Below are 27,562 nucleotides of genomic sequence, written 5' to 3' on the forward strand. Positions count from 1 at the left end.
AAGATCTAAAACCCCACAAGCCTCTAGGGGTGGCACTAATCAGAGAAGGCTTATTTGAGAAATCTAAAGAACAAAACAAAACCTTTTTTTTTTCTTGGTAGGGGCGAATATTTTTTAAAATACTGAGTACAGAACAGCATAACAAAGAGAGCATTCTGAACTTTTTGTCTGACTAAAAATATAGACTGTACTTAAAAATCAGCAACAAGTATACATAATTTCAGATGTGTTCCTGAAATGCCAAATTTTATACTACAGGCATCATTTGTAGAGCTCACTTTCTTATGTAGCAAATGCATTGTAAAATCAGCACTTTGGTTATTTAAATAACCATTCCAAAGGTACTTGCTTTGTAAACAGCGTTTTGAAGTGAATTCTAAAGGGCTCAAAGCAGGCATTTAAAAATATTATTGAAAGTATGAAACGGCTCTGTGTTTACAGATTAGAATTTTTGAAGATAATGTTTCATTTTAATGTAACACAAGATTACAGGATTTGACTTGGAAGAACATCCTTAGAGATCATCTTGTCCGACTTGAAATTCAAATCTTGACGAGTATTAGCTCAACTCCAAACCCGTCCGGGCCTATGCATCTCTCTTTTTAAGCGAGACCGGCTGAACACCGGATCCCCTCTCCAGTTTTGGAGCGCAAAATGAGCAGGTTCTCAAAGATGGGTGTAGGTACTTCTAAGAAATCATCCAGTTTGTCCCTCTGGCCACTCCTGTGGTGTCCGGGAATCAAAAATCTAAGTGTTGCTTCCAACACGTTGAGAAGCCACGACCGCTCTCAGTAACGATCCTGGTGCCTCACCGCACCTACAGAAAATCCTTTTCCTCATTTGATAGGACATTCCTGCTCCCTAGAAATCGCTCCCTTTGGTGGAGCCCAGCGGTGTCCGAGAGCAGCAGCCGCAACCCCTTGGCTGCCCCCAGTCCTCTCCAGGGCTCGCTGGGTGGGATTCCGCCAAGGGTGGCTTGAGTCACGTGGTGGCGAGGGGACAGGGGAAGAGATCCTCGCCCTGCGAGCCCCTCAGACCAGAAGCGACCCGACCAACACCAGGCAGGCCCCTTCCTGTGAAGTTAGAGACTCGATGATCCGGCATGGATCTCAGTTCATTTAATGAGCCCCTCGACCCCCCAGCACCCGCCCCGCCGTTCCTCAGAGGCCTTCCTCTCCTCAGGGGTCCTGTATCCCCCGGGGGTGGCGACTGACGACGCTCAGAAGGCGAGAAACGGCTCCCTAAGCCGCTCGCTGGGTCCCTCTCACCCCACAATGCACCGGGGCCAGCAGGAAGGCCGCTCCGACCCCTAATTTTCCCGCGAATTCAGTTCAAAGAGGCGGCAGGGCCAGCGGTCAGCAGCGCGCACGGGCCAACCAAGCTGCGCCTGCGCGAGAAGCGCCTCCGCGTGACTGACGGGGGAATGCGCGGGCCAACAGGCTGGGCATCAGAGCGCCGGGCGGGGGAAGTGAGCGGTCTCCCGAGCGGAGCGGGGCTCTCAGGAGGAGACACTTTTTTTTCCCTCCCTCCTTTCCCTCCTCTCCTCCTCCCTTCCCTTCCCCCCCCCCCCGCCTCTCTCGTCCTTCCCCCCTTGGTCCGCCGGAGCCTTCTGGGGCGAGCGGTTGGTATTGCCGGCGCTTACTCTCCGGGGCCGCCCGGCGGATAGCTGGCGTGGGGGAGGAGGCAGGAACCGCGAGGGCGCCTCAGGAGCACGGCGGTGGGGGAGGGGGCGGCTCGGGGCCCTGCGCGGGGTCCGGGGGAGGCGGCTTCGGGGGTTCAGTGGCGGCAGCGTCAGGCGGCAAATCCAGTGGTGGGGGCTGTGGAGGCGGCGGTAGTTACCTGGCCTCCTCCTCTTCCTCCGTGGCGGCAGCGGCGGGGGCCGCGGTGTTACCGGTGAAGAAGCCGAAAATGGAGCACGTCCAGGCTGACCACGAGCTTTTTCTCCAGGCCTTTGAGAGTGAGTGTGATGAAGGCTTTGAGGGCAGGAATCCCCACTCTTGCAGCGTTAGGGGGCCGGGACACTCGTGCTGGGACCCCCTTCCTCACCGGGAGTCGGTTTGATTCGGGAGTGGAGGGCGAAATTGAGGGGGCCATTCCGCCTTCCGGGGTTATGGCTCGAGGGGGCCCGAAGTCTAGGGCCTTTGAGGGAGGTGGATTAGGGGGTCCAGGTGAGGTTCGTGCCTCCCCGAAGATTTACACGCGAGCTGAGGCATGGTGCCCCGCGTTGAGAGCAGGCTGCTTTTTAGGTGGGGAGGTCACAGTTGGACTGTACAGTTGGATCTACCGTCAGATCCCAGGACTAGTTCTTGCTTTCTTTCATGCCTTCCATACTCTAGAAGTACAAGGCTGTCGGTTGTAGGTTTAGAGGAGCCAAATTAAGCCTGTGAAGAGAGGAGTGCAGTAAAATCGACCAAATTGTCATTAGTCTGAAATGCCTTCGCACTAACTTGGTGCATTAACATGGCACCGTTTGATGCTCTACACCTTTCGCATCTTTCCACCCGTTTCATGGGTACGTAAACTGAGACAGGCAGTGTTTAAGCATCTTATTTCTCTCTAGACGATCTCGGAATTCTGTCCGTTTGTAGTTGTCTTCATTTCGGGACATTTTCTGATGTCAGTTTCTGTTTTTAAGGTCTGTTTCGAGGGCAGAGCTACGACTTAATTTGGGAAGGGGGCAAGGTGTCTGGAAAGAAGCAATAAAATATATAAGAAATGTCATGACTGTGAGTAATCTGAACTGTTCTTGAATGAATATTACATCCTGATGGTTTTCCTCTTTGCTTTTGTATGGATGTTGTAATTTGGATGACCTTTAATAGCTAGATATCTTACAGAGACTTGAAAAAACTCAGCTCTACCACTCAGTGTCTTTATTTACAATTTTTTTTTGTGGCATATGTTAAGGGCTTGGTATCAGCTGTTCTTGGAAAGATGTATTACGTTAATACCCTTCTTTCATTCTCTCTCATTAGTGCTTCATGAAATTCTAATTGGATTTTAATACAAGGAATTTCGGTTTTTATTGAAATTCGTATGGAACCTGCTTGAGAAAGATTCACATTATTCTAGCGTTTGCTCAATATACTTTCAGAAATCTGGAGAGGCTTTCAGTTGGAAATATGGTGGAGAACTAAAGCACAGTGATGACAGTAAACATACATGTTTGCAGCCTTTCTAAAACATCTCATCTCCTTTTAGTTTATTTGAAACTAAAACTAAACTAACTGAAGATTAAGTGGAAATTTAAAAAATTCTTTCCAAATGTAGTGAGAAGACAAATCCTGCAAGAAAGTTTTAGCTGTTTTGCTTTTTTGATGAGTGTACTTCAGAGAGATGAACTGTCATTAAGAGTTAGATATGGTCACAAAACAACTTGATTGTTCTCTAATATTGATCTTAGTTTCTGAGAAGTTTATATGCTTTGATGTATTTACTAATATAGTTATATTAGGTCATTTTTATACCGCTTTATTTAAAGAAACATAATACTAACAGGTCATTAATGTAACTGCTATTATGGTACTTGTATATAAAATATTTTCTATCTGTAACCTAAGTCCTTTATAACAGATTTTAACTAAGCAGCATTAAAAACACTGTGGGAATCTGGTACTTTAAAAATATGTGTTGAGGCAGTATTTACATACTGAGGTAATATTTACACTGAGCAAAATAGAAACCTGAACTATAACTAGCAATATTCATCGAAAATTTTAGCTAATTTATGTCTTGGATTTCACTTTGATTATATCTGTATTAGGACATCTATCCAGGTAACGGTTTTATTCCATTTCGGCTTACTACTGTACAGACTTTTGAAAAGACCAGTTAAAAAGTGAACATTTTATTTTCTTATTTGGCTTCAATAAAGAGTTCCTTTACTGAATCCAACTCGTTCACTTTAGCTACTTTTTAGAAGGAGATGGGTTATAAATAGTTTTAATTAAATAAATTAAATGAATATAACTACTTTTCAGTTCTTCATACAGCTAGTTTAAAAATAGCTACCTTAGAAATGCAAGGTTTAAGAACTAGATTGTAGAGAAACTTAAAGTAAATGTAGATGCATTTTGTGAATGTATGCTGTAGATTGAATGTCTTTTGATCTAATCGTGCTTACTTATTTTCTTGATGTAAATGTTCACTACATAGTTTCCATAATAGGTTATTGGTTTATATATTGGTTTATATAACATGGTCTGGGTTGGTATTTTCTTAACAATTTAAGTAATAAGTAAATTTAGATAACTTTGGATTTTGTTTCTGTTACCTAGAACCAACGCAGTTCTATAGGTTTCTTCGAACGCGAAATCTTATAGCGGTAAGTAATCAACAAAATTTACTGATATTATTTTTTTCCTAGAATTTCACCTATTTAATTTTAATATTTTAACTTTTTTTATAGCCAGTATTTTTGCATAGAACTCTTACTTACATGTCTCATCGAAACTCCAGAACAAACATCAAAAGGTACATGTTATGAATCTTATTTCAAGTTGTTCAAACCATGTTAAAATTTTGTTTTAAAGTATGATTTCTAATGAAAGATTAAATATGAAAACTGAGGTGAAAGAGTGAATTGGTTGCAAAGTGATTTTTAATAGTATCATTTCTGTAAATCCCAGTTGACTGCCAGTTTTTTCCTAACAAGTGATTTGGTAGTGGAGTAAATGAAGTGATTTTACTGACTAATGTTTTTTACTCTGTGCTAATAGTTATTTTCAAGTTTGGTAGAAGTTGAGGATTTAAGTATTTACTAAAGGGCTCATGGGAACTATCTTTGATACATAAATTTAACAGTTAATGTCTGAATATTTCTTATATGTTCTAACAATAAAGAATTCACTTCTATGAGGATAGGTTCAGAAAGTCTCATTTTATGTCTTTGGTGGTTGTCTTATTAAAAGGGAAATACTTTTGAAGTCAGTAGGAGGAATGTCTTTAAAAATTTCTTAATCTTAATCACCTAGTCTTAAAGTGGAATCTGAAGGTGTCAGAGAGCTTCTTTTTGCTCTGTAACATTTAACCGTATATAATTATAGAATGGTAGTTTCTTGTTCTGCACCCATGACTATTTACTGAGCATATCAAGTGAACAACTTTACATTTTTAAAGGAGGGAACCTCTACTAAGCATTTGGTATTGTCATAGTTTTGACTTAGTAAAACCATTAAGCTTTTCAATAAACTTTGAAACTAAACTCCTTTGGAGACTCCTACTGGTTATTAAATAAGCACCGCTTTTTTTACAGCAAGACATAGTTTAGCTTTGTAGATATATCTAGATGTATTTTGAAGGATTGAAACGTTAAAACTATTTGTCTTCTGGTAATCTTTCTGAATCGAGAGAGAGAGAGAGAGAGAGAGAGAGAGAGAGAGAGCGAGAGAGCGCGCATTGCATTTAAGGGGTGAAACCTGCCAGGTGCCTAAATAACTAGGAAGAAGGTGATGAATTAAGCAGCAGAATTATGTCAGCTCTTTACCTGTCTACTCTATGCCAGGAATCAGGAAAATTTTTCTCTAAAGGACTAGATAGTAAATATTTTAGCCTTTGTGGTCCAGGAAACGGAATTGAGGATATTAGGTAGTATGTAGGTACTTACACAGAAAGAGAAAACGAATATCAACATTTTTTTTAATTGATGAAATTCAAAACATAATAATTGAGTGCAGTGTTTTCTTTTTTTTTCCTTTTCTTTCTTGGGGGGTGGGGGTTGCTGCACGGCTTTCGGGTTCTTAGTTCCCTGACCAGGGATTGAACCTCGGCCCTGGCAGTGAGAGCGCCAAGTCCTAACCACTGGAGCCAGGGAGTACAGTGTTTTATAATATGTGCCTACTAGTGAGAAATGTGGGATTCTTTTATTTTTGTGGGGTAGGGTGGGAGGGATAACATTTAGCTTAATTGGGATTTAGAGTTAGTATTCTCTGTTATCAAATCACTTGCAAATGTTTTATCTGTAAAAACCATTCTTAGCTCATGGGCTGTGCAGAAACAGACAACAGGCTGGATTTGACCAATGGTCCATAATTTGCAGACCCTTGATTTACTCTATAAAACTAGGTGAATTTGATTTAGTAGTAAACTTTTTCTTTAAGTATTTTTAATATGGAAGATCAGTTACCATGTAGAGGGCTTCCCTGGTGGTCCAGTGGTTAAGACCCTGTGCTTCCACTGCAGGGGGCACAGGTTCGATCCCTGGTCAGGGAACTCAGATCCTACATGCTGAGGTGTGGCCAAAAAAAAATTGTTTTTTAAGTACTGCAGTTATCATCTAGAATGCTTCCTGATTTTAATTTTAAAATGATAAAGTGTTTTCAGAATAAATTTGAGTTTAATCCATAAGTGTATTAAAAATATACATCATGTTTGTTTATTAGACTATTTGACTGCCTCATTGTGGGATACATTTCTGTTGTCTGCTAATGAGTGGAGGCAATTTCAAAAGCATGGCAGTAGAAATGAACTTTCTTAATTTAGTACCCCTTAGGTAAAAAAATTTCCTTTGGGACAGTTTTGAAGCAGTTTGCCAGCCAAGAAACATACATTCCGTTTAATTTACTTCCATGTAAAAATGCATTAGGAATCACTTAATTCTTTTGTTGTATGCCTGGCATATATAAGACAATAAGACTGATTTTTAACAAATTATACTACAACTTAATATCTTCAAATGAACGCTGTCCTTTTCAAAGTAAGTTGGTGAATTTGGAAGGTGATGAATTCAGCCCAGCGATTGTGGTCTTTGTTCCAAATGTTTTTGGAACTGCTTTTACAGAATTGCTTTTAGTACAATCCCTTTGCTCAGAATGTTTTTGGAACTCCTTTTGTACTGTTACACAACAACATCATATTCACTGTTGGAGTACACTTATCACTCCTTTTGAAGTTGTACAAGCAGGTGTAACATTAATCTGATATATTTGTTAAACTTGCCTTTTACTTTAGTTGCACTTCATAGAGGTATTCAGATTCTGTAGCCTGACACTACACTGGCACAGTGGAAATACTGGTGAGGACAACGGCGTCTTTTATTGAATCCATTTTAGTAGGTTTTATGTAAGCTGTTTCTGAATCCTCCCCCGAAAATGTCTTGAATTTTAAGAATATTCTCCTTTATGATGACCTTTTGATAACTATTTCCCTTGTTAAATCTGAGCTACAGTAGCAGTACCTTTCTAAAGAAGCAGAAATACTTGGTGTTGGGAGGTGGGGCTGCTTTTGTATAGTTGCCTATACAGTTCGTTTTGTTTTTCCTAAGGAATGCTGGGTTACCTGTATGATCTATTCAAATGGTTGTTAATATTCAGTTTTCCTATGTACAGCTGCATAAAGTTGGAAGAGGTGAACCTTGTGACCTACAGTCTTAACTTTTCTTCCTACAGACAGGGTTTCTTCTTAGTCATTACACAAAGATAAACATATTATTCTAAAAAGTTTTCAGTAACTTTACAACCCTCCTCAGTAGTACATTTCAGTATTTATACTGAAAAGTTCTTTGTAACTAGCCTAAAAGAATCCTACATTTTTCTTCTTTCTTCTCTCTTATCTATGGAGATTGAAAATGTATTGCCTGCCATCCTTCGTAAAGAACTCCTTACTGTGCTTTATTGGGGGAAACTTTAATATTGAGGTTTTCAGTAACTCTAAAGGTAAAGAGAGAAGCTTTTTTATAAAAAAGATCTTTTGTTAATGGAGGCTATTTATTCACCTGAAATATAGATCGTATCAATTCTGCTCTTCCTATCAGTGTTTTACTACAATATATTTACATTAACATTTCTCTACTGATAATTTTTATTATAGTAGTTGAGTACAATAGCTGTTTTTGAGGAATGAGCATATTAGTAATTTCTAATATCTGAATTCAAATTTTATAAGAATACATGAATCTTTCCAAGTTCTATATTTGAAGAAAATATATGAGTATAAATAGAAATATTTGTTTCCAATTAACATATATGGGTCTAATTTTTCAGCCTCTAGAAAATGTATATAGTAGAGCACCTTAAGAACTAAGATGAGCCTTGTTTTAGAATCCATTCATTCTTTTTTTTTTTTTTCCAGTATGCGGGCCTCACACTGTTGTGGCCTCTCCTGTTGCAGAGCGCAGGCTCCGGAAGCACAGGCTCAGTGGCCATGGGTCACGGGCCCAGCCGCTCTGCGGCATGTGGGATCTTCCCAGACCGGGACACGAACCCGTGTCTCCTGCATCGGCAGGCGGACTCTCAACCACTGCGCCACCAGGGAAGCCCTAGAATCCATTCATTCTTAAATTGCTTGCTAAGGGTGTGGTTATTCTTAATATAAGCTTCTATTTTATTGGAAATTACTTTTTTCTCTTAAAGTTGTTAAGTTAAAAGCTGATAATTTTGTTATGATTTGATGGGTATGTCCTTTAAACTTCAAATTTTTTTTGTGATGGTGACAACCATCTCTTTAAAATGACATACTTAACTTTAGCCATTGCTGCTAATCTTTGAGGATGTTTTACTAACTTCATATTTGTTTTATGGAATATCCATATTTGTCAGGTTACTTAATGGAAATACAAGTGTTTCAAAATATACATAATTTGCATTTGTTTGGCTCAGTCCAACAAATGCTTGAACACCTACCAAGTATAAGGCAATATGCCAAGCACTATGTGGCTTTCCTTGAAGAAAACAAATCTCTGCCCTTCAGGAGCTAATAATCTAGTAGAAATAAAATATTTATGCAAGTTTCACGTTTAGGAGACTAAATGTCAAAATAAATGTAAACCAGGTGACATCGGTGGGGAAAAAATCACTCTGGTTTGGGAATAATTACAAAAGGTTTCGTAGAAAAGTTAGCATTTGAGATGGGGCTTGAGGGCTTGTTTGCTGTATTACAACATAACACTGTCTCGATAGTATTCATTGTTATGGCTAACCATCCCATAATTTATCTTATTATAAATAAAATCAGATCTCCAACTTGCCTATTATAGTGACAGTAAAGTATAATCTGTTTGTTTTTCCCAGTTGAGAAGTGATTATTTTGTTTATCTGTCTCTTCCAGGAAAACATTTAAAGTTGATGATATGTTATCAAAAGTAGAGAAAATGAAAGGAGAGCAAAAATCTCATAGGTAAGATAACCTAAAAGTTTACATGAAGTGACATACTTGAGGAAAGAGGAAAAAGTACAGTGATCATTTTCCTAGTGATCACCTCAATATTGTAAGGAGTTAGAATGAACCTTAGATCTCACTTGGTCCAAACTCATACACAGATCAGGGATTACTTCTGTAGCATCCCTGGCAGAGAATCAGTTCTTAAGCCTCATCTTGAATATCTCTAATGCTGGGAACTCACTGTTTTCTAAAGCAGTTCTGTTCATTATTGTTTTTCTCTACTACCAATTTCTTGCATTCTGAATCAGAGTTTCTGTAACTTCTGTATTTAGTGTTAATCCTACTATCTCCTCTAAAGAATGATGGAGACTCATTTTTTATGGTATATGCTAGGTACTGTGCCAGCTGCTTCACAACATCACATGTCTTCTAAGTAATCATCTACAATTCTGAGAGAGGCTCTCTCTCTTTTTTTTCCCCATCTTGTCCTTGCTCTTATTTACAACTTTCAGGCAAAATATTCTTAACTTTAGTTTATATTTGAAATATGTTTATCACATGATAGTTTCAGAAACCTGGCCCTTTGGATGGAACCTTCTTATTGTCTGTTTTCACATGTGTTACCCAGAACTAATCCCTAAATGTTCTGACTAGCCTAATATCTGCCTAGGCTACACAGTATGCTTCCCTTCCTCGACAGTATGCTTCTATTTGTTCTTTCATATGAAAACTAAAGAAAGTTGAATATTATTCTAAAGAGAAACAGGGACTTGGGTGGTATTTGTTTATTCATTGACTACTTTTAGGAAGAATGTAGAACTAAAAATACTGGATTAAAAAAAATGGAATTGGGAAAATTGCCACATGGATTTTTCTTTTTCTCTTGAAGTTTTAAATCATATCTTGCCAGTTTAGATAGGATGTACACTGACTTAATGATGCTTCATTTATACTTTCTCATTTTTGTGGCTAGTATAAGATGTCATTTTTCAATTGCTTTTATTTTAAGTTTGCCTTTTCAATTAGGTTATTTTACTGGAATTTTTTATTGCATTTTAAAATTTTTGTATCAGTATCTTGCAGTCTTGTAGGACTGAAGTGTAATTTATATTTCCATATCTAGGCAATCTTGATTTGTAAATAGACTTTGATAGTCCATTCCCAAATCTTTACCTAATCTGTTATTGCCCAAGGAATACCTTACAATACAGGTTTATAAAGACTGAGAATATTCCCAGCGCATGCACTCTCTATTCTTTGCTTGAATTTCTATTCCATATCGTTGGCTGTTTACCTACCCTGGACAGAGCTTTTGGGATCCTCAGGGCCTTTTTAACTTATAAAGTATAAAGCTGTAGTCAGAACCTAATGTGACATCCTCACTTCTTTTCTTCTAAACACCTTAATAGTTTGCCCTCCAGGTCTTTCAGGGCTCATGTGAGAAGGAAGAATGAACCAAGAGGAAGAAAACTTGACCCTTTTCTTCATCTTCCCCATCAGGGTTCTACCTTCATCACTGCTAAACCTTACTACTATCTCATTGTGACCCTGGCTTTGATAAATATTACAGAACTTCCTTGATAGTGTGTGTTGTGAGGAAGATAGATTATACTGGTCAGTTCTCTCTGAATAATCACTCACCCAATGATTATATTTCTTTCGACCCAATGGGTTCAATAGCTAGGCCAGTACTATAACAGGGGTATTGTTAACCAACTCACAGAAACATCAGAGAGTTGCATAGAATTCCTGCTTGTAATTTTGAAAAGCAACTTTTTCACTCTTTAGGATCTAGCTGGGACCAGTGAGTTGGTCATTTCAACACCCAAGATCTTTTTTATTTCAAACAGACCTAACTGTTAGAGCTGACCATGCTTATTTAATACCCAGTGAGGCACTTTAGGCCCAGGAGGTACTGAGTTACTGTACTAGGTGCTTCAACCGCCCCCCTGGCCACCATCTTTATGAATGTCTCATTGTTGCTCCCCGAGTCACTAAAATTAATTGAGAAGTTGCTTCATTTTAAGTTTACCCCTAAGGCCCTGTATTATTAAATTTCTTCAGTGTATTTCTCATCTCAAATTAGGCATAATTGGTTTAGTAGACCAATAGGTCTACTAAACTTATCACATAGGATTGTAAGAAGTTCTCTAGATACCAGTATATAATGCCAGCATTGTAAAACTTTACTTGTAAAATCTATGGGCAAATTCCCTGAGAGAACAAAATAAGCCTTTGTTGTTAATTCGTAGATGTTAAAATCTTAAATCACATACACAAAGGTATTTCCATCTGTATGTTTATTCTTTACCATCTCAAACATAGAGATCTTGTTCAGTTTAATTGGATCCTGGGTCTGTTCAGTAGCTACTGTCTGGATGTCTCCCACTGGAACTCATGTTGTTTTAGTACTTCCACAGTTTTAATGTCTCCACTCTCAAACCCAATGTATTTCATTCTCAGAGTTCCAGGAGAATATCAAGATACCCCAAATTACTGTAGTACTACAGCCCAAAGCTTAGAACAGTCAAATGCCTGACCTGTTTATGACAGTTGTAGTGACTTACAAACAAACCCAAATTCCTGGCATTGTCTGTACAAAATAAAGTTGGTGTCCCAGGATCTCTTTTGTGTTTTATACTCTAGATCTATATTTGTCTTACTTGTCTCAGATAATGGCAGAAATTTATTAGGGGAAGGAGCTGATAGAAAAAAGAAACATGGGACATTTCATGGTTTTCACTTCTTTAAGGTAACCATTTGTGACAATAGACCAGAATTGCATTTGTAACCTTAAAACTCAACCATAACACCCACCAACTATGAAGATTGTTTCTTTTCTCGAACAGTGGCTTCTAAAAACTCCACAGCAATTAGCAAATTTTAGAAATTCATAGTGGTCAAACTACTTGACCAGGTTTTTCACATAGTCTAGTGACCAGACCTCTAGTCTCCAGGTTTTTCCTAATCTTTCTCCTTGCTCTTTTGGTGTGGTTATGTATATTTAAAATATCTTTATTTTCTTTTTAGAATTTCTGATGTAATGCCTTATATTCTGTCTTCTCCGTCTCTTGTTTCTGGCATGCCAGTATATTGTGGGTTTTGAGTTTATTTTGAGTTTTGACCAAGCGCCATGGTTTATTGGTATAAATCTCTGATCTTTCTGTAGTTTTCTGTTCTAGCAGGATCCAAGGGGGTCTCTTGGGCTATTAATCCTACCAGTTTTGGAATTCTCTAGTCATATCTCTTGTCTTCTAAGTGCATCTCCACTGACTGAAAGGTATCATGAAAAGATTTCCAAGTTGGAATTGCTTCCAGAAGTATTTCCTGTGGTCAGATTAGAAGCATTTCCACTTAATCATTTTCTGTTCCTGGTCTACTGTTAGTAGCTGGAGAAATCCCCTCCAAAGGTAACTGAACTAGAACATCTACTAGATATATTTTCAAACCTATGTTTTTAGTAGGTTGATAAGGTAAAGTACCTTTCATCACTTTTTGTTGTTGTTATTACAACCTAAAGTTCTGAATTAGTAATCTTCCTTTTATCATCTTTTTGTACTGTAACAAAGTCTGGGATTTTTTTCTGGGATTCCCATTTCCTCAGTGTACCATGTCCCAGACCCTATCCTAAGTCCTAGGGGATATAATAATGAGCAAAACAGATGAAGACCTTGCCTGTATGGAACTTATTGGCATTTAGGAGAAAAAGACGTCATTCCAGAATAATGGGCTTGATGCAGTCACCAATTCCTCAGCTTTATAATACATCACAGCATGACATGTAACAGTGTAGATGCCAAATAGCTTATCATCACACTTGGGCTATTTTGAGGTGATACAGCCGTGACCCTAGAAATGAAGCCTTACACCTGCCACTATCAGATTAATGTGTACAAATTCAAGGCCCTAATCTTGGTTTCTTTCCTGCATAAAAATGTTGGTCCTCCTGTGGCATCTGGCTGTTCTTAAAATTTGAGTTTCCTACATGAATCTCATCGCAAAATGTTAGTCCCTTATGAATTTAAATGTACTCAACCTTATTCTGCAGACTTCTTTAGAATTGTCAGGTACTTGTGTTTAGACTCTTATCCCCAAATTTCACATTCCCCCTCTAGTTTCCTGTTGCCATATTGCTTGCTTCCTAAGATACAGATAGGGAACACATCAGGAAGAGGAACCAAATCCTTATCTGATATCTTATCTTGATCACCTAAGCTAGATCCTTTGCTGCCTAAAACTAAAGAGGCCTGACCTTGTTTGTTTCTTCCCTTCTCATTCCCCTCTTCTGATCCAGTTGAACCAATTAAGATGTGGACACAGTAGCAACAAGAGAGGGAAGAGGGTAAATCAGAAAGGGAAAGAAAACTGCCCTTTTTCCTTGGACTCAGCCATCAACTAGGCCTCATTGTTACATTTTATTCTAGGTCCATATCAAGAGTGTTTACTTTTAGGAGGGGAAGGAGGAGGGGAAATTGTGCATAGCAAATCACATTCCCAAGTTTGTTTTTTAAGTTGGTTACTTGAAATTTGGAATTCCTTTTCTCAAAGAAATGTTGTAATGGTGGCTGAATGTCCTTGCCGTCTTTTTTTGTGTGTGTGCTTGCCATCTTATTTAACTTATAATGTAGCAATTAAAACTGTGTCTCAGACCATCCTTTGGTGACCTTTTTGTTTGTTTTTAATTTCCAGTCTTTTTTGGATGGATACTTTTGTAAATGTACTGATCACATACTTGGATGTTATGTCAATGTTAAATTTTTATGAAAGTGGTTAAAGTCTTATTCTCAACTTCTTGCCGTGTTGTGGAATGGTAACAGTATCCCGGATGACCTCAGTCTGCAGACCACGTTTTGAATAACACTAATTTAAAATATTTTCTGGGGTAGATCAATGCAAGGTATTTCTGTCATTTCACAGTTGGAACTTAGAATCGCATTCCCTATAAAAACAATGTAAATAATACTATAAGTACTACAGTATAATGGGTCCTGATCCCTGACCTTAGAAATCTTATTACTCTAGGGAGGACATCATTATCCTTTTGAAAATCATTTGTTGAGTGCCTTTCTGTAAGACACTGCTAGGTGCTAAGGACACTGATATGTCAAGAGAGAATGTGTGTGAAAAATTGTGACAAAAAAAGTGGTAAATACAGGTGCTTGTAAAGGAAATTAAGCTCTGGGATGTTTGGGGATGGGTCTTTGTAGAAGAGGGAGAGGGTATTTTGATGGATTGTTTAGTATTTTATCCAAGCCTCACAATCTTGAGAGAGGTTATCTCCTCATTTTATAGATATCAGGTCACAGCTAATAACTGGAGCCAGAATTCAAACTTGGATTTTGTCATCCTATTCTACTTTCCTATATATGGCTTTAGAGGTAAAAAGGAATGGGAACCATATTACAGACAGCGGTTAGACAAAAGATTTCACAGTTGGGGACCCATTAGAAACTTGGAGAAAGGAATGATTCATACAAAATCATTTTAAGAAAATTTACCTGGCCTTAGTAGGTAGGTTTAACTGAAGCAACTAAGAATAGGATAAACTGGTTGGGACTAATGGATTATCTTCTAACAAGGAAACTGTAGAATATTTCTCTCTTTCAGTTTTGTTTTGGAGTTTCACCAATTCTGCATTGTTAGGTTACATTTATGGAACACTTTTGATAGGAAAATGCTAATTATCTTTTAGTAAAATGGCACGTAGATTTCATAGATGGTAGATATACTTTTTAAAAATCAACTTTGGGTATAATTAATATTCAATAAAATACACTCACCCTAAGTATATAGTTTGAGTTTTGCCAAATGTATGCATTCGCACAAGCATAACCACAGTGAAGATATAGAACATTTTCATTACCTTGAAAAAGTCCTTTGAGCTCCTTTACAGTTGATCCCCTTAATGTACTTTTTTTTTGAGGTATAAATGATATGCAGTCCAGTTCACTCTTTGGTGTATAGTTCTGATGCATTCAGTCAGGTAACAACCACTACAATTAAGATAAACCCTACAGATTCCCTCATGCCCCGTTTATAGTCAACTCTCCACTTCCTCTGTGTTTTTGAAATGTATCTGATACGTGTTAGAAAGTAAGATACATGAATTAACTGTTTTCAAGAATCCCATTTTAGTTTCTTGATACTTAAGTTATAGTTGCTGTTCTTAGTTTTTCTTTTCTATGTTTATGCTTTCTAACTCTGCTTGGACCCTTACACTTCTACTCTACCATAGTCATTTTGTTCTCTACTGATATCCTAGCATACTTTTCTTAGTACTGTTCTAGAAATGCCCTTCAGGACCCCCACCTTGTAGTTTTTTTAAGCATACGCTTTCATGGATTACCTCACTAAGAAAATAGAGGTATCCTCACATCTTCTGTTGAAATATCTCACTTACCTCCTGTTTCTCTAAGAAGAAGAGTCCTGGGCAAAGTTACAGAGCTAACCTCTTTATAACATGTCCTCATTTCCAGTCATTACCTGTTCCTTAACACTCACTTGCCTCAAAGTCTTTACATAACTCTTCCCCTCTGATTATAAGGATGCGTAGATTGTCACCATCATTTAAAAAAAAACACAAAAACATACCCTTTATTGATCCTTATTGCCCTTTTACTGCTATTTACTTTGATTCTTTAGTAAGTTTCTTGAGTAAAAGTACTGCTTCCCTTTTCCCAACATCTGTTCTGGAAAGTTATGAATGGTTCCTGATCACGAGATAGATTGCTCTTTTTCCAGTTGAAAGGTACTATAAAAGCCTGTTGATGTTTTTGTTTATTCTATCCCAACTTACTAGTTTTTCCACTGGTAGTAAATATTTTTCAAAACAAAAGGATCATTATAGTTTATGCTTCCTTTTCATTGCTTCTAAAACTAAAAGTGAAAATGACAAGTTGAAACAGTAAATTACAAATCTATAGCAGATTTGTGATTGTAATATTTCATCCCTAATTGAAGTAGAAAGTGATGGTTCTGCATCATTTGTTAGGAGGTTGAAATTTCGTAGCTTGAAAATCCTCAAAAACTTTTGCCTGGATTCAGCTACCGTTTTGACGGGTGGGAAGGGAAACCTGTCCCCATTTTATAGGTAGAACACTGAAGCACAGTAAATTATCTTGCCTCTTATTTGGTGGTTTATTTTTTTCTGCCTTGCTTCTTTGGTGTTTTTGTTTTTATTTGTGTGTGTGTGTGTGTGTGTGTGTGTGTGTGTGTGTGTTTAATGTGTATAGACACACTGTATTGGATGTCATACTTAACAGGGAGAGCATGGGGTCATGGGCTTGAACAGAGTTAAGAATTAGGCAGCCAAATATTTATATATTAGCTGAAGTAGCTTTGATTTCAGTGTTATATTTTAAAGTTTAGGTTATTTTTATTATAGAATATTAAAGTGATAAAATTTTTTTGTTCTGTTTAGCTTGTCAACTCATCTGCAGCTTACATTTACTGGTTTCTTCCACAAAAATGGTATGTACTTAAACATATTGGCATTCTAACAACAAAACACCTTTGTGACTGAAAAAAATTGCGTGTAAATTCAGAAAATTATATTTAATGGAAAAGATGTTGATGTTGATAATTTAATTTCTCTTTAGTGGATTTCTCCAACAGTTTCAATTATTGCTTTATGTGGTCAATGGTGGGATATGGAGGAGGTAACTTGCAACTCATTAAACTTTAAAAGTAGTAGTTCTTAAATTTTAGTGTGTGTAGAAGCATTTTGACAGTTTGTTTGAAATACATATACCTGGACCCTACAGGGACTCAGATCTAGCAGGGTTTTGGTGGAGCTTAGGAGTCTGCATTGTAATAAAGCACCAAGGTAATTCAGAAGTAGGTTGTCTGAGGAACAAGTTTTAAGAAACTCTGGCATTAAAAAAAATGTGTCAATATATATGTGTGTAACTGAGTCACTTTGCTGTGCAGCAGAGGTGGGCACAACGTTGTAAATCGACTACACTTCAATAAAAATAAATAAATAAGAAACTCTGCCTTAAAAGTTTTTTAAAAATTGTAGGTAGACTTTATACATAAGGTTGTGTTCATCGCCTTGTTTTCTTATTGCTGTCTTGCTGTCTATTTAAGTTTTAAGTAGATTTTTAAATTATTAAAATAATCAGTGCTGTGTGGGATCATTCTTGAAGGTAAATGTTAGCTTCATCTGGCTCATATCTAAATAGATGAAATCCCAGCTCTTACCGCTCAACCGTACCTTTTAGGGCTCTAAGTATCACAGTTTTAAAAATGCTGTGTAACATTATCTTACCCAACTCAGAGCCATCATCTTTCCAAAGATTGTAAGTAGAAAATAATGGGAAGGACTTGTAATGAAATTCAATTTCTTAGATTTTTGTCATTTTTTTATTTCCAACGTTTTTCAAACTTTAAATTATAAAGACTAATGATGAGAATTGTAATTAATTGCCTTAGAACCTGGAATAGGTGAAGAGTCTCCTGAGTAGAGCCCTTTCTGCATAAACATTTTGAGTATTTTTAATACAATAATAAAACAACTGAAACAACCACTGCTACCAATGGGATATATCAATGTGTTAGATATTATATAAAGAAAATTATATAGTCGTAAATGTTACTTCATTAAAAGAGGTGAAAGCATACTGGGTAAAGTTTCCGTTGGTTTCAGAATGAATAAAATGCCTCTAGGCTTGTCCATCTTAAATTTGTGTGTGTATCCTTTAATAATCAGGTAATGGAATAAAACCTTTATAAGAAACAGGTCAAGTTGGTCATCCTTGGTATTGTTTAGTAAGAAACAAAGTTTAATAATAAGCAGAATGGTTATATTAGAACAGTTTGATAACTAGTCAGGTTTTTAATGTAAGAAATTTGAAGTCTGGTCATATCTGTATTAGCAGCTAATGTAACTTTACTTATAGTTTTGCCTTACATCTGGTCTATTTAAGTAACCTCAGTAGCATTTTCATGTTTTTTTCCTCCTAAATCATTTATAATCATCTTGTAGAGATCATATTTCTAATCACTCATCATACTTTGTCTTCTGTGATACTTAAAAAGTACATGAACTCTAATACTTTAGAAGCTTATAATTTGAATTTTATAGGTTTGTTTGCCCTTTGTTCTCAGGGACTTCTATAAAACATATAAATTATTCATCACTGAAATCATTGATGGATATTAATCGAATAATATTTACTAATTAATATTATTTAATTAATCGTAATTGAATTTACTTGAATTAGTTAGTTGAAATTAACTGGAACATGGTACGATAAACTTCTTTCCCATCTACATGGCAAAAAAGTTCAAAAATTGCACAAATTCACTTAAACTTTATTTTCTTGATATTACTGAAGTAAATGAGAAAGTAAACTCTGTTGATACTTCTATTTCCAGAAAATAATTTCCCATTGTAACTTTGAAATGAGTGGAAGTTGGAAAGAAGCAGATATATTGCCTCCTTTGTCTATTCAAGGTATATTTGTCGTTTTTTTTAAAGAAATAATATTTTTAAGAAATCAGGTTAGAAAAGCAACATCACAATCCCTAAAATATGATTATTTTTTCTTTTGTTTTTAAATGAAGACTTTTGTTTAGCAATTACTACTTGAGACTGCTTAGAATGAATACACAAAGATTATTAGGGTACTATTTTCATGGTGAGTATTGTTCAGAGAGTATTTTTGTTACTGCATTTTAGATATTCAGTTATTTTTTGGTATATTAAATTATTTTTATCCTGGCTGCAACTTTCAAGAGACTGATTGAAATGTATTTTATGTATATACCCTGAGTAAGAAGAATGTTTTCAAGTAGAAAGAAGTATTGTCCAAAATCTCAGAACAAAAATTATTTTATTTCTGTATATGTTTATAGATTTTTCTGTAATATATAGAGAACTATATAGAAGTGTACATAGTAGTTCAATATATTAGGAACTTAATGATGAATGAATGATTAAATATTAAAGTTTTTTGGACTATTAATGCCTTTGGGATTAAAGACAAGCTGTAGGGAAGTATTCTGGAACCTTAATTTGCAGAAACCTTTGTTAGAGTTCATTGATATAGAGAATATAGACTATTACTTTAAAATTAAATTTCCTAAACATTATAAACCAAGAGATTTCCCTAGGTAGTAAATAATATCTTAATTTTTGCTATCCCATTTAGGCATGTAAGTTTTATGTTTAATATTTTTTGAAAACTTTTTTTAATCCCTTTGGTTATAAGTTTCGATCAAATCAAAGAGCCTTTTAAGTTTAAATATCTGAGCATTCAAAATGAAATGAAATATGTAAAAATAGTAACCAGTTCAATTTAAATGTATCTTAAACTAAATAATTTTTCTGATAGATTTTAGAAGAAGGAAAAAAATTTTTAATGTTTATTTTGTGTGTTACCTCGCCTGAACTATTTCATTTGTGCTTTCTACTAAGAAGCCTTAACTGTATTTGTCAAATTTGAAACTGATTTTGGGAAACAGGAATGAGTAAACTTCTGAGAAGACTTCACTATAGGAAGTCTTTTTTGTAAATTCTCAGACTTCTTAGGAAAATGAATACTATTTTTTTAAAAATAGATTTTAATCATTTCTCGGCCTTTTGGCTAAGATCAAGTGTAAAATAGATTTTAAAGTATTGATTTTCTATTTAGATAAGCCATCACAAAATTCAGAAAATGAACAAAATTCTGTTACCCTGGAAGTCCTGCTTGTGAAAGTTTGCCACAAAAAAGGAAAGGTAATGTATAGGATGCTACTGGTAGATGAAATGGAATAATTTTTTTCATTGAATATGTTTATGCATATATATTGTTTATGCATATAAACCTTAAAAGCTTTTAAATATGTTGATGGCTGAATTGTAAAACTGATAAGCTCTTTTGCCAACCTCCCATATCTTCATGTTTTTTTCTAATCTGGCTATAGTTATCTGCATAGAACCTTCTGTTACAGGAGTATGACAGTGAAGGGAAGAAGCTATCTTTTAGCATCTTAGGACATAAATTCAGTTGATTCCTGCCACTTCAGCCTCTTAGCTTATTTTTTGTAGCTATTTGTACACATTAATGTTTTAAATAAGGTCTAAGAGAGAGTTTTTCCCAAAAGGATTATATTGTAACACTACTCTCAGGCAAAGAAATTTCTGTTTCTAGTATTATCAGCCATTAACTTATAAATATATTGCTTCAAGTTTTTATTTATAAGATGAAATCATTTCACCGTCGAAACAAGTATTATGGTGGTTAAATTTCTGGGCAACCCACCAAAGCCAACAGAGATACTTTTAGTAGCCTTAAGTCCTTGGGTATTTTAAGAATGGGAGGGAATTCCCTGGCGGTCCAGTGGTTAGGACTTTATGCTCTCACTGCAGGGGGCCTGGGCTCCATCCCTCATCGGGGAAGTAAAAGCCCACAAGCCATGTGGTGAGACCAAAAAAACGAGGAATGACCTGTATAGAGGTTCTGATTGCTCATGCTCTTCCAAAATCAATCACAGTAAGGTGATATGGTGAAAACTGTGCTAGAGCATTGGTATGGAATAGACCAAGGTGATGGGAGACAGCAGTGTAAGTACATATTAAAAACTCTATAAAGTTAGCTAGTAATACTCCACGCTCTCACCCAACACCCATACACAACAAGTAGTGATGTGAAAATTCAAGATAATATTATTATTTAGACAAAAAAATGTGCCTGTAACTATAGTATGATCCTTTTTGTGTTTAAAAAAAAGTAATAGGCATACATATTTTCTTCAGAGGATAAATACAACCAATTGCTAATATTAGTCTTCTCTGGAGTATAAGACCCAGGGAGGGGGGTGGAGGCGACTTTTATTTTTCTCATTTTATATTCTTGTAGAGCAGAATTTTAAGACCATAAGCATGTATTCTGTTTGTTTTTAAAAAGAAGTTACCTAAAATATGTACTATATTTTCTTGTTAAAAAGGTCTTCTGCATCTTGCAATTTTTCAACTTTGCTCTTTCGGCATAACTAGTTATATAATTACAGAACATTACTCATAAGATGATTAATATTACTTCTTATAAACAATTATTTAAATATATGGATTTACTATTTCTCAGTGTTTTTGACAGTGGGGTTATTGTAATAATCTTTTTTCATTTCTAATAGTCCTATCAGTCATTTTGTTAAAATAGAATATTTAAGGGGAAAAGATTAATTTACATGAGTTGTAATATTTTAAGCATGGTTTTAGTTCTATATTTCTAACTTAAAACTTTCTGATGACCATCAGCTAAATATTAGATATACTATTATATCATTGTTTTCATTGTATTGAGGATATCCTCAATTGGGCTAATATTTGAAAGATAGTTGATCCAAATTTTCTTTTTGCTTCATCACAATTTTCAGATGTATGGTTAGAATTTTAGCATGCCATTTGGAAATCACGGCCTATACCATATTTCCTATAGCTGTGATTAGAGGTTTTATTGTAATTCTTACAATTGCATATGCATAAATAAATATAATAATCTTTGCCTTTGCAGGATGTACGTTGTCCAATAAGACAAGTTCCTACAGGTAAAAAGCAGGTGCCTTTGAATCCTGACCTCAATCAAACAAAACCTGGAAATTTCCCGTCCCTTGCAGTTTCCAGTAATGAATTTGAACCTAGTAACAGCCATATGGTGAAGTCTTACTCATTGCTATTTAGAGTGACTTGTCCAGGAAGAAGAGAGTTTAATGGAATGATTAATGGAGAAACCAATGAAAATATTGGTAATTTTTATTTTAATAATTTTACTAGATTTTGTTGTTGGAGATTAAGGTGATCAGTGAAAATGATTGAACTAATCCATCTTCATAGTATTCGTAATTGTGTACAGAATATTTCTTTTTTTAGTTATTTTCATAATTATTTAGAGGGAAAAGTGGTACAGAACTAGAAATAAATGCATGTGTTCTAATAGCATGGCCTCTATTTATTTGCAAATCTCTTATAGTCTAATGAGATACTTAATTTTATGGTACATTGGCCTTGCTCTTAGACTTTTGGCTATGATGTTGTACTAGGTATTTAATCTGTAAAATTCTCATTGTTGTATGATGAAACATTTCATGCAGCAAAATGAAAATACACACATATATATATATGTATATATAAAACACTGGATGGAAAAGACTGGTGTTTAAATTAGTCTCTCAGCAAACAATGAATTCATTCCCCCCTCAACATTTTATTGTGAAAAATTTCATACATATGGAACAGACAAAAGAATTTGGTAGTGAGCACCTATCTACCCACCACTTAGAGTCTACAGTTAACATACATCTATCCTTGTATCCTCCCAACAGTTCTGAATCCACCTTTGAGGTAATCATTCAAACAACATATAGGTGTTGGGAACACAGAGATGATTAAAAAGTCCAGTCCCATCTTCCAAAGGCTCATAACCTAGAGTATGGAGATAAACATAAAATATAATTGCAGCTAAATGATATGTGGTATAATAGAGGTATTTGTGAAGTTCAGGGGAGAAGCAGCTTGGAAGAAATAATCTTTGAGTCTTGAAGTATCCTTTGAAGTTCCTGGAAAGTAACCATGAATGAGGAGGGTTTTTTCTCCTTGCCTAGCAATAAAGATCATTCTGAACAGAAAATAACATTTGCAAAAATGTGGAGTTAATAGTGTCAATGAATATCAGAAAGTAAGGACATACACATAAGGTTGAGACATAAAGTTGAAGAGTGTTTGGATATTATTATATCGCAACTTAAGTTTATTTGTACCTCATTTGGGATAAATGTAGTATGTTATGTGAAGGGACTATATATCATAAATCTGTTTTTGCTTGAATATTTGATTCATGAGAAATGTTTGTCAAATTCAGATGTCAATGAAGAACTTGCAGCTAGAAGAAAACGAAATCGTGAAGATGGGGAAAAACATTTGTTGCACAAATGACAGTATTTGATAAAAACAGGTAATGTTGATGGACAAGCAAGGCTCCCATGTTTTAGAAATGTTTTTATTTTGAAGCAGAATATAGTGATGATACTGTTTCTTTGCCTTTGTTTCTCTTTATTCTTATGGATGAAAAAACAAATTTGCAAATACTGAACTTTTGTCTTTATCACCTAGAAAGCAATAAACACAGACGAGGAACTATTTGAACGGCTCAGTTAAGATTGTTCATTCAGCCAGTATTTTCTGAGTGTGTCCTCTTTGTCAGACACTGTTTTAGGCAGTGAGAAGGCAACAAAACCCCTGCCCTCATGGAGCTTAACTTCTAGTGGAGGAAATAGACACCACCCCCCAAAATTGTATCAACTAATGTCACTTAGTGGGAATGCTGTGAAGAAAAATAAAGAGAATAAATGGTGGTTTTGTAGAGAAAGCCTCTGAGGAAAGGTCATATTTGAGCAGAGACCTGAATAAAGTGGGCCCCATGCAAATCTTGAGATTATGTATTTACTAGAGTTAAGGAAGAAAAGTGTGTGAAATCATCGTTTGGCTCTGTGTGCATTTGGCACAGGGTAGCAAGGAGCACTTGGATTTATAATCATCTCTGCAGTTTTCAGTTGGGAATGAAGCATCTTAGTGCCAGTAAAAGAACCTCTGGGAAGCAAATACAGTATTCTTTTTTGATAGGGTTGAAGGGTGAAACTTATAATATGTCATGATTTCTTGTCCTAGGCTGCTCACAGTCCACCATCAGGTATAGGAGAAAGAGCCAAGAAAAGCAATGAGTGTGTTTCTCCTGCTCTTTAAAAAGTAACTTGTTGCTTTAATGTAATCCACTTATTAGCCACTAGGATAAAGACAGGTTATAGGGCTTTTAATGGGAAAGCAAAGGTGATTAGGAATAATGCCATGGATTTTGCTACCATATTGTCTTAGAATATATCACTTAATGTCGCTTAATGTTACCAGCAGAAACCAATATAGTGTTTTTTTAAAGTCAGAAATTTGAATGTAGATCAAAAATTTAAATGGAGAACAACAGAAACATATATGCTAAGAGATAGGGGTTGTGTCTGTGGGAGAAGCAATTAGGCTGTTGTTGCACACTGGGCTTCATCAGTGTTGGTAAATGTTCTATATATTTTAGGCAGCGTGAGGGTAAGGGTACATTCTTTTAAGAATTCTTTCTACCTTCCTTGTATTAACATATTCCTTGTACGTTAAAACAAAGAAACTGCTTTTTAAAAAAGTACCAAGAGGAAATCATGGGAGAATTTTCCCCAAACTTCTTTTGAAAATTTCCAAACCTATAAACATGTTGAAAGAACAATGCAGGTAGTAATACCCGTGTACCCTTCACCTAGATTCATCAGTTGTTAACATTTTACCACATTTGCTTTATTTGTGAGTGTATTTTTGTGACAAACCATTTGAGGGTTAGATCATGACGCTGGATTTCATTCCTTATTCATAAACACTTCATTCAGCGTGTATCTCCTAAGAGCAGGGACATTTCCCTCCATAACCACAGTACGCCTATCATATTCAGGAAATTTAACATGATACCAAAAATACAGTACTCTCTCCCCAGTTTCCTGGATAATGTCCTTTTCTGTTCCCTACTCACCCCAGTTAAGGATTGCGATCTGTCAGTTGCCATATCTTTTCAGTCTCCTTCAATTTGGAACCATTTTCCAGCCTTTTTTTTTTTTTTTTTTGCCTTTTGTAACAACACTTTAAATACAGGCGTGTAGTTTTGCAGAATGTTTTTCAGTTTGGACTTTTGTGATTGTTTCTTTATGTTTAGATTCAGGTTAAACATTTTGGGCAGGAACACTCATTGGTGATGTGTTCTTTGTGGACGTCACAGACACAGCTGATATTAGGTTTGATCGCTTGGCTAAAGTGGTGTTTACCATATTTCTCCATTGTAATGGTCCCTTTTCACTTTAATTAATTAATATGCAACCTCTGTAATAATACATGAAACTGGATAAATATCCTTTTTCTCCCAACAGTTATTTTTTAACGCAATAGTTTAGCATCCATTGATGATTCTTACTTGAATAAATTATTCTATGGCGGTGGCCACATGGTAACTTTCTATCAGTTCTTCCATGTTTGGTTTGTTGGCATTTTTCTGTGAAGAAGAACGTTCCTTTTCTCAACCTTTTTTAAAATCAGTGTGGATTAACAAATTCCACTTTTATTCAGTCTGTTTTAATCTATTGATGTTGCTATATTAATGCTCAAATTGTCCCAAATTTGGTGAGGAGGAGCCCCTCCAAGCAGGCTCCTAAGTCCCTTTGACTTGTTTTTATTTATTTATTTTCTTGTTTTCTGCAATATTCTTCTAGATATTCCAGGCTTTACATTCTCCTTTTCCTACCTCTGCTCTGGAATTGGCTGTTTCTTCAAAGGGTCATAGTTCTTTTCAGTAGAGGAGAAGTATTTGCCAACCAAGATCTGAGGAGTTAGATGTTTTAAAAATTCTTTTTATAATCTCTTGAGAAGCTAAAGTCTCCTTAAAGAATGACTAAAATTCAAAAGCCATATTGAAAGAGTATGAAATATGGAGTGAAATAAAAAAAAACCTTCTTCTGAAAACAAAAACACCATCATAAGCCAAGTCAAAATAAAGATAACAAGTCAGGAGAAGATTAATTTCAACTCATAATGTATAGATAGATGCCTCATTCCTTTAATATAAAAAGATTATACTAAGTAAAAAGAAAAACACCACAGGCCAGTAGAAGAATGAGGAAGGGATATCGTGAAAATGTTTACAAGAAAAGAGAATATATATGGTTTTTAAACAACTAAAAGGTAAAACATCTGAATATAAAAGTACACTGAGATGTCATTTTTTCACTTAGCAGTTTGACAGATATCAAAAAACTTGATAAAGCACTGTTGATGAGGCTTTTGGGGAAAAGGCCCTCTTCATAGACTACAGGTAGGAGAGTACATTGGATTGTAGCTATCACATGTTCAGCCATAAAATAGAATATTATGTAGCCATGTAAACATGCAGGAGGAAAAAGTCCTTTCCATTTTAGAAGTATACTAATGTATTACCTATTCAAATTAGTAAATAAAATTATCTTCTAAATTATTAAGTTGAACAGCCTTGTTGATAAATTATTGAAGTAGAATAAATTCAGTAGCACAGCATAAAGACAAGAATTCTTTTTTTCTTTTTTCTTTTTTTTTTGCAGTACGCGGGCCTCTCACTGTTGTGGCCTCTCCCGTTGCGGAGCACAGGCTCCGGACGCGCAGGCTCAGCAGCCATGGCTCACGGGCCCAGCCGCTCTGGCGGCATGTGGGATCTTCCCAGAGCAGGGCACAAACCCGTGTCCCCTGCATCGGCAGGCGGACTCTCAACCACTGCGCCACCAGGGAAGCCCAAGACAAGAATTCTTCAGGCTCAAAATCATGCGGTGTTAAGAGCCAGACTTTGGAGACAGATTGCCTAGATTCTGTTGCTAGCTCTGGCTACTTACTGTGTCATCTTAAGGCAAGTTATTTAACCCTCTCTATGCCTCAGTTTCTTCTGAACAATGGAGTAATAACATCTACTTCATAGAGGTGTTGGGAAGATTAAATGAACTCTGTAAAGTCTTTAAAATAGTGCCTGGCACATAGTAAGCACTCAATAAATGTCAGCTAATACCACCTAACAGAATTTCTCTAAGACTGATGAAGAGATGCCAGATTCTTGATATACAATTAATTATTGAGTATGGTTGAAGAATGGTATTTAGGTTAGTAGTGTTTAATTGTATGGAGAAAATAACATAAACTATGTATACACACACAGATATGTACACACACATTAAAAGTATACTGTGAGTATGGGTAGAATTTAATCGATTCTTTGATTCAACCAGTATTCCATTTATTCATTCACCTATGAAATGTTTATTGAGCACCTGTATGTGCCAGGTGCCCCCCAGGATCTTACAGTTAATTAGTTTACTGGTCAAGTATAAAAGTCAAGAATTCTAGTTCAAGTACTTACAGTAGTTAAAGATAACAGAGACCTAATTCTTAGCTGTTCCCTAAAGCAAGTATTATAACACCGTTGTTACCTTGTTTTTAAAAGTATAAAGCCTGCGCACATGCTTTATACTTAACGTTTAAAACTTAGCAAGTTTTAAGACCTTAGGCCTATTATACTTTAAATGTTTAAAGTTATATCTGAGTAGCTACAGTAATGAAATAATTCTCTAGTAATAATTATCAGTACAAATCATTAAAATTTCTTTTGTCAGGAATGGAGTGTAGGTATATCTTTAAGTCTTGTTGGGCATGTAAGCTAGTTTATAAATTTAATAAGTGCTTTTTAGTATAAATCTAAAGATGTAGAATTTGTGTACTTACAATAATAGTCAGGTTACTTTAAAGTGTATGTGTTTGTCTAACAGGCGCTTACAGCTTTTAGATGGGGAATATGAAGTAGCCATGCAGGAAATGGAAGAATGTCCAAGAAGCAAGAAAAGAGCAACATGGGAGACTATTTATGATGGGAAGGTATGGACTACTTAG

The 27,562-nt window shown here is 35.9% G+C and overlaps 1 protein-coding gene across 1 annotated transcript; it reads left to right on the top strand.

Moving 5' to 3' along the window:
* The first annotated feature begins 654 nt into the window (after positions 1 to 654).
* Positions 655 to 27,562, top strand: LOC131765167 (polycomb protein SUZ12-like). Its single transcript, XM_059078631.1, is given in 13 exon segments — positions 655 to 678; positions 1,143 to 1,226; positions 1,331 to 1,468; positions 1,606 to 1,957; positions 4,278 to 4,324; positions 4,409 to 4,473; positions 9,043 to 9,111; positions 16,517 to 16,566; positions 19,734 to 19,819; positions 21,597 to 21,828; positions 22,941 to 22,988; positions 22,991 to 23,033; positions 27,442 to 27,562. Coding segments are annotated over 13 exon segments (1,359 nt in total).

This window comes from Kogia breviceps, chromosome 11, assembly GCF_026419965.1.
Source record: "Kogia breviceps isolate mKogBre1 chromosome 11, mKogBre1 haplotype 1, whole genome shotgun sequence".
Taxonomy (NCBI): domain Eukaryota; kingdom Metazoa; phylum Chordata; class Mammalia; order Artiodactyla; family Physeteridae; genus Kogia; species Kogia breviceps.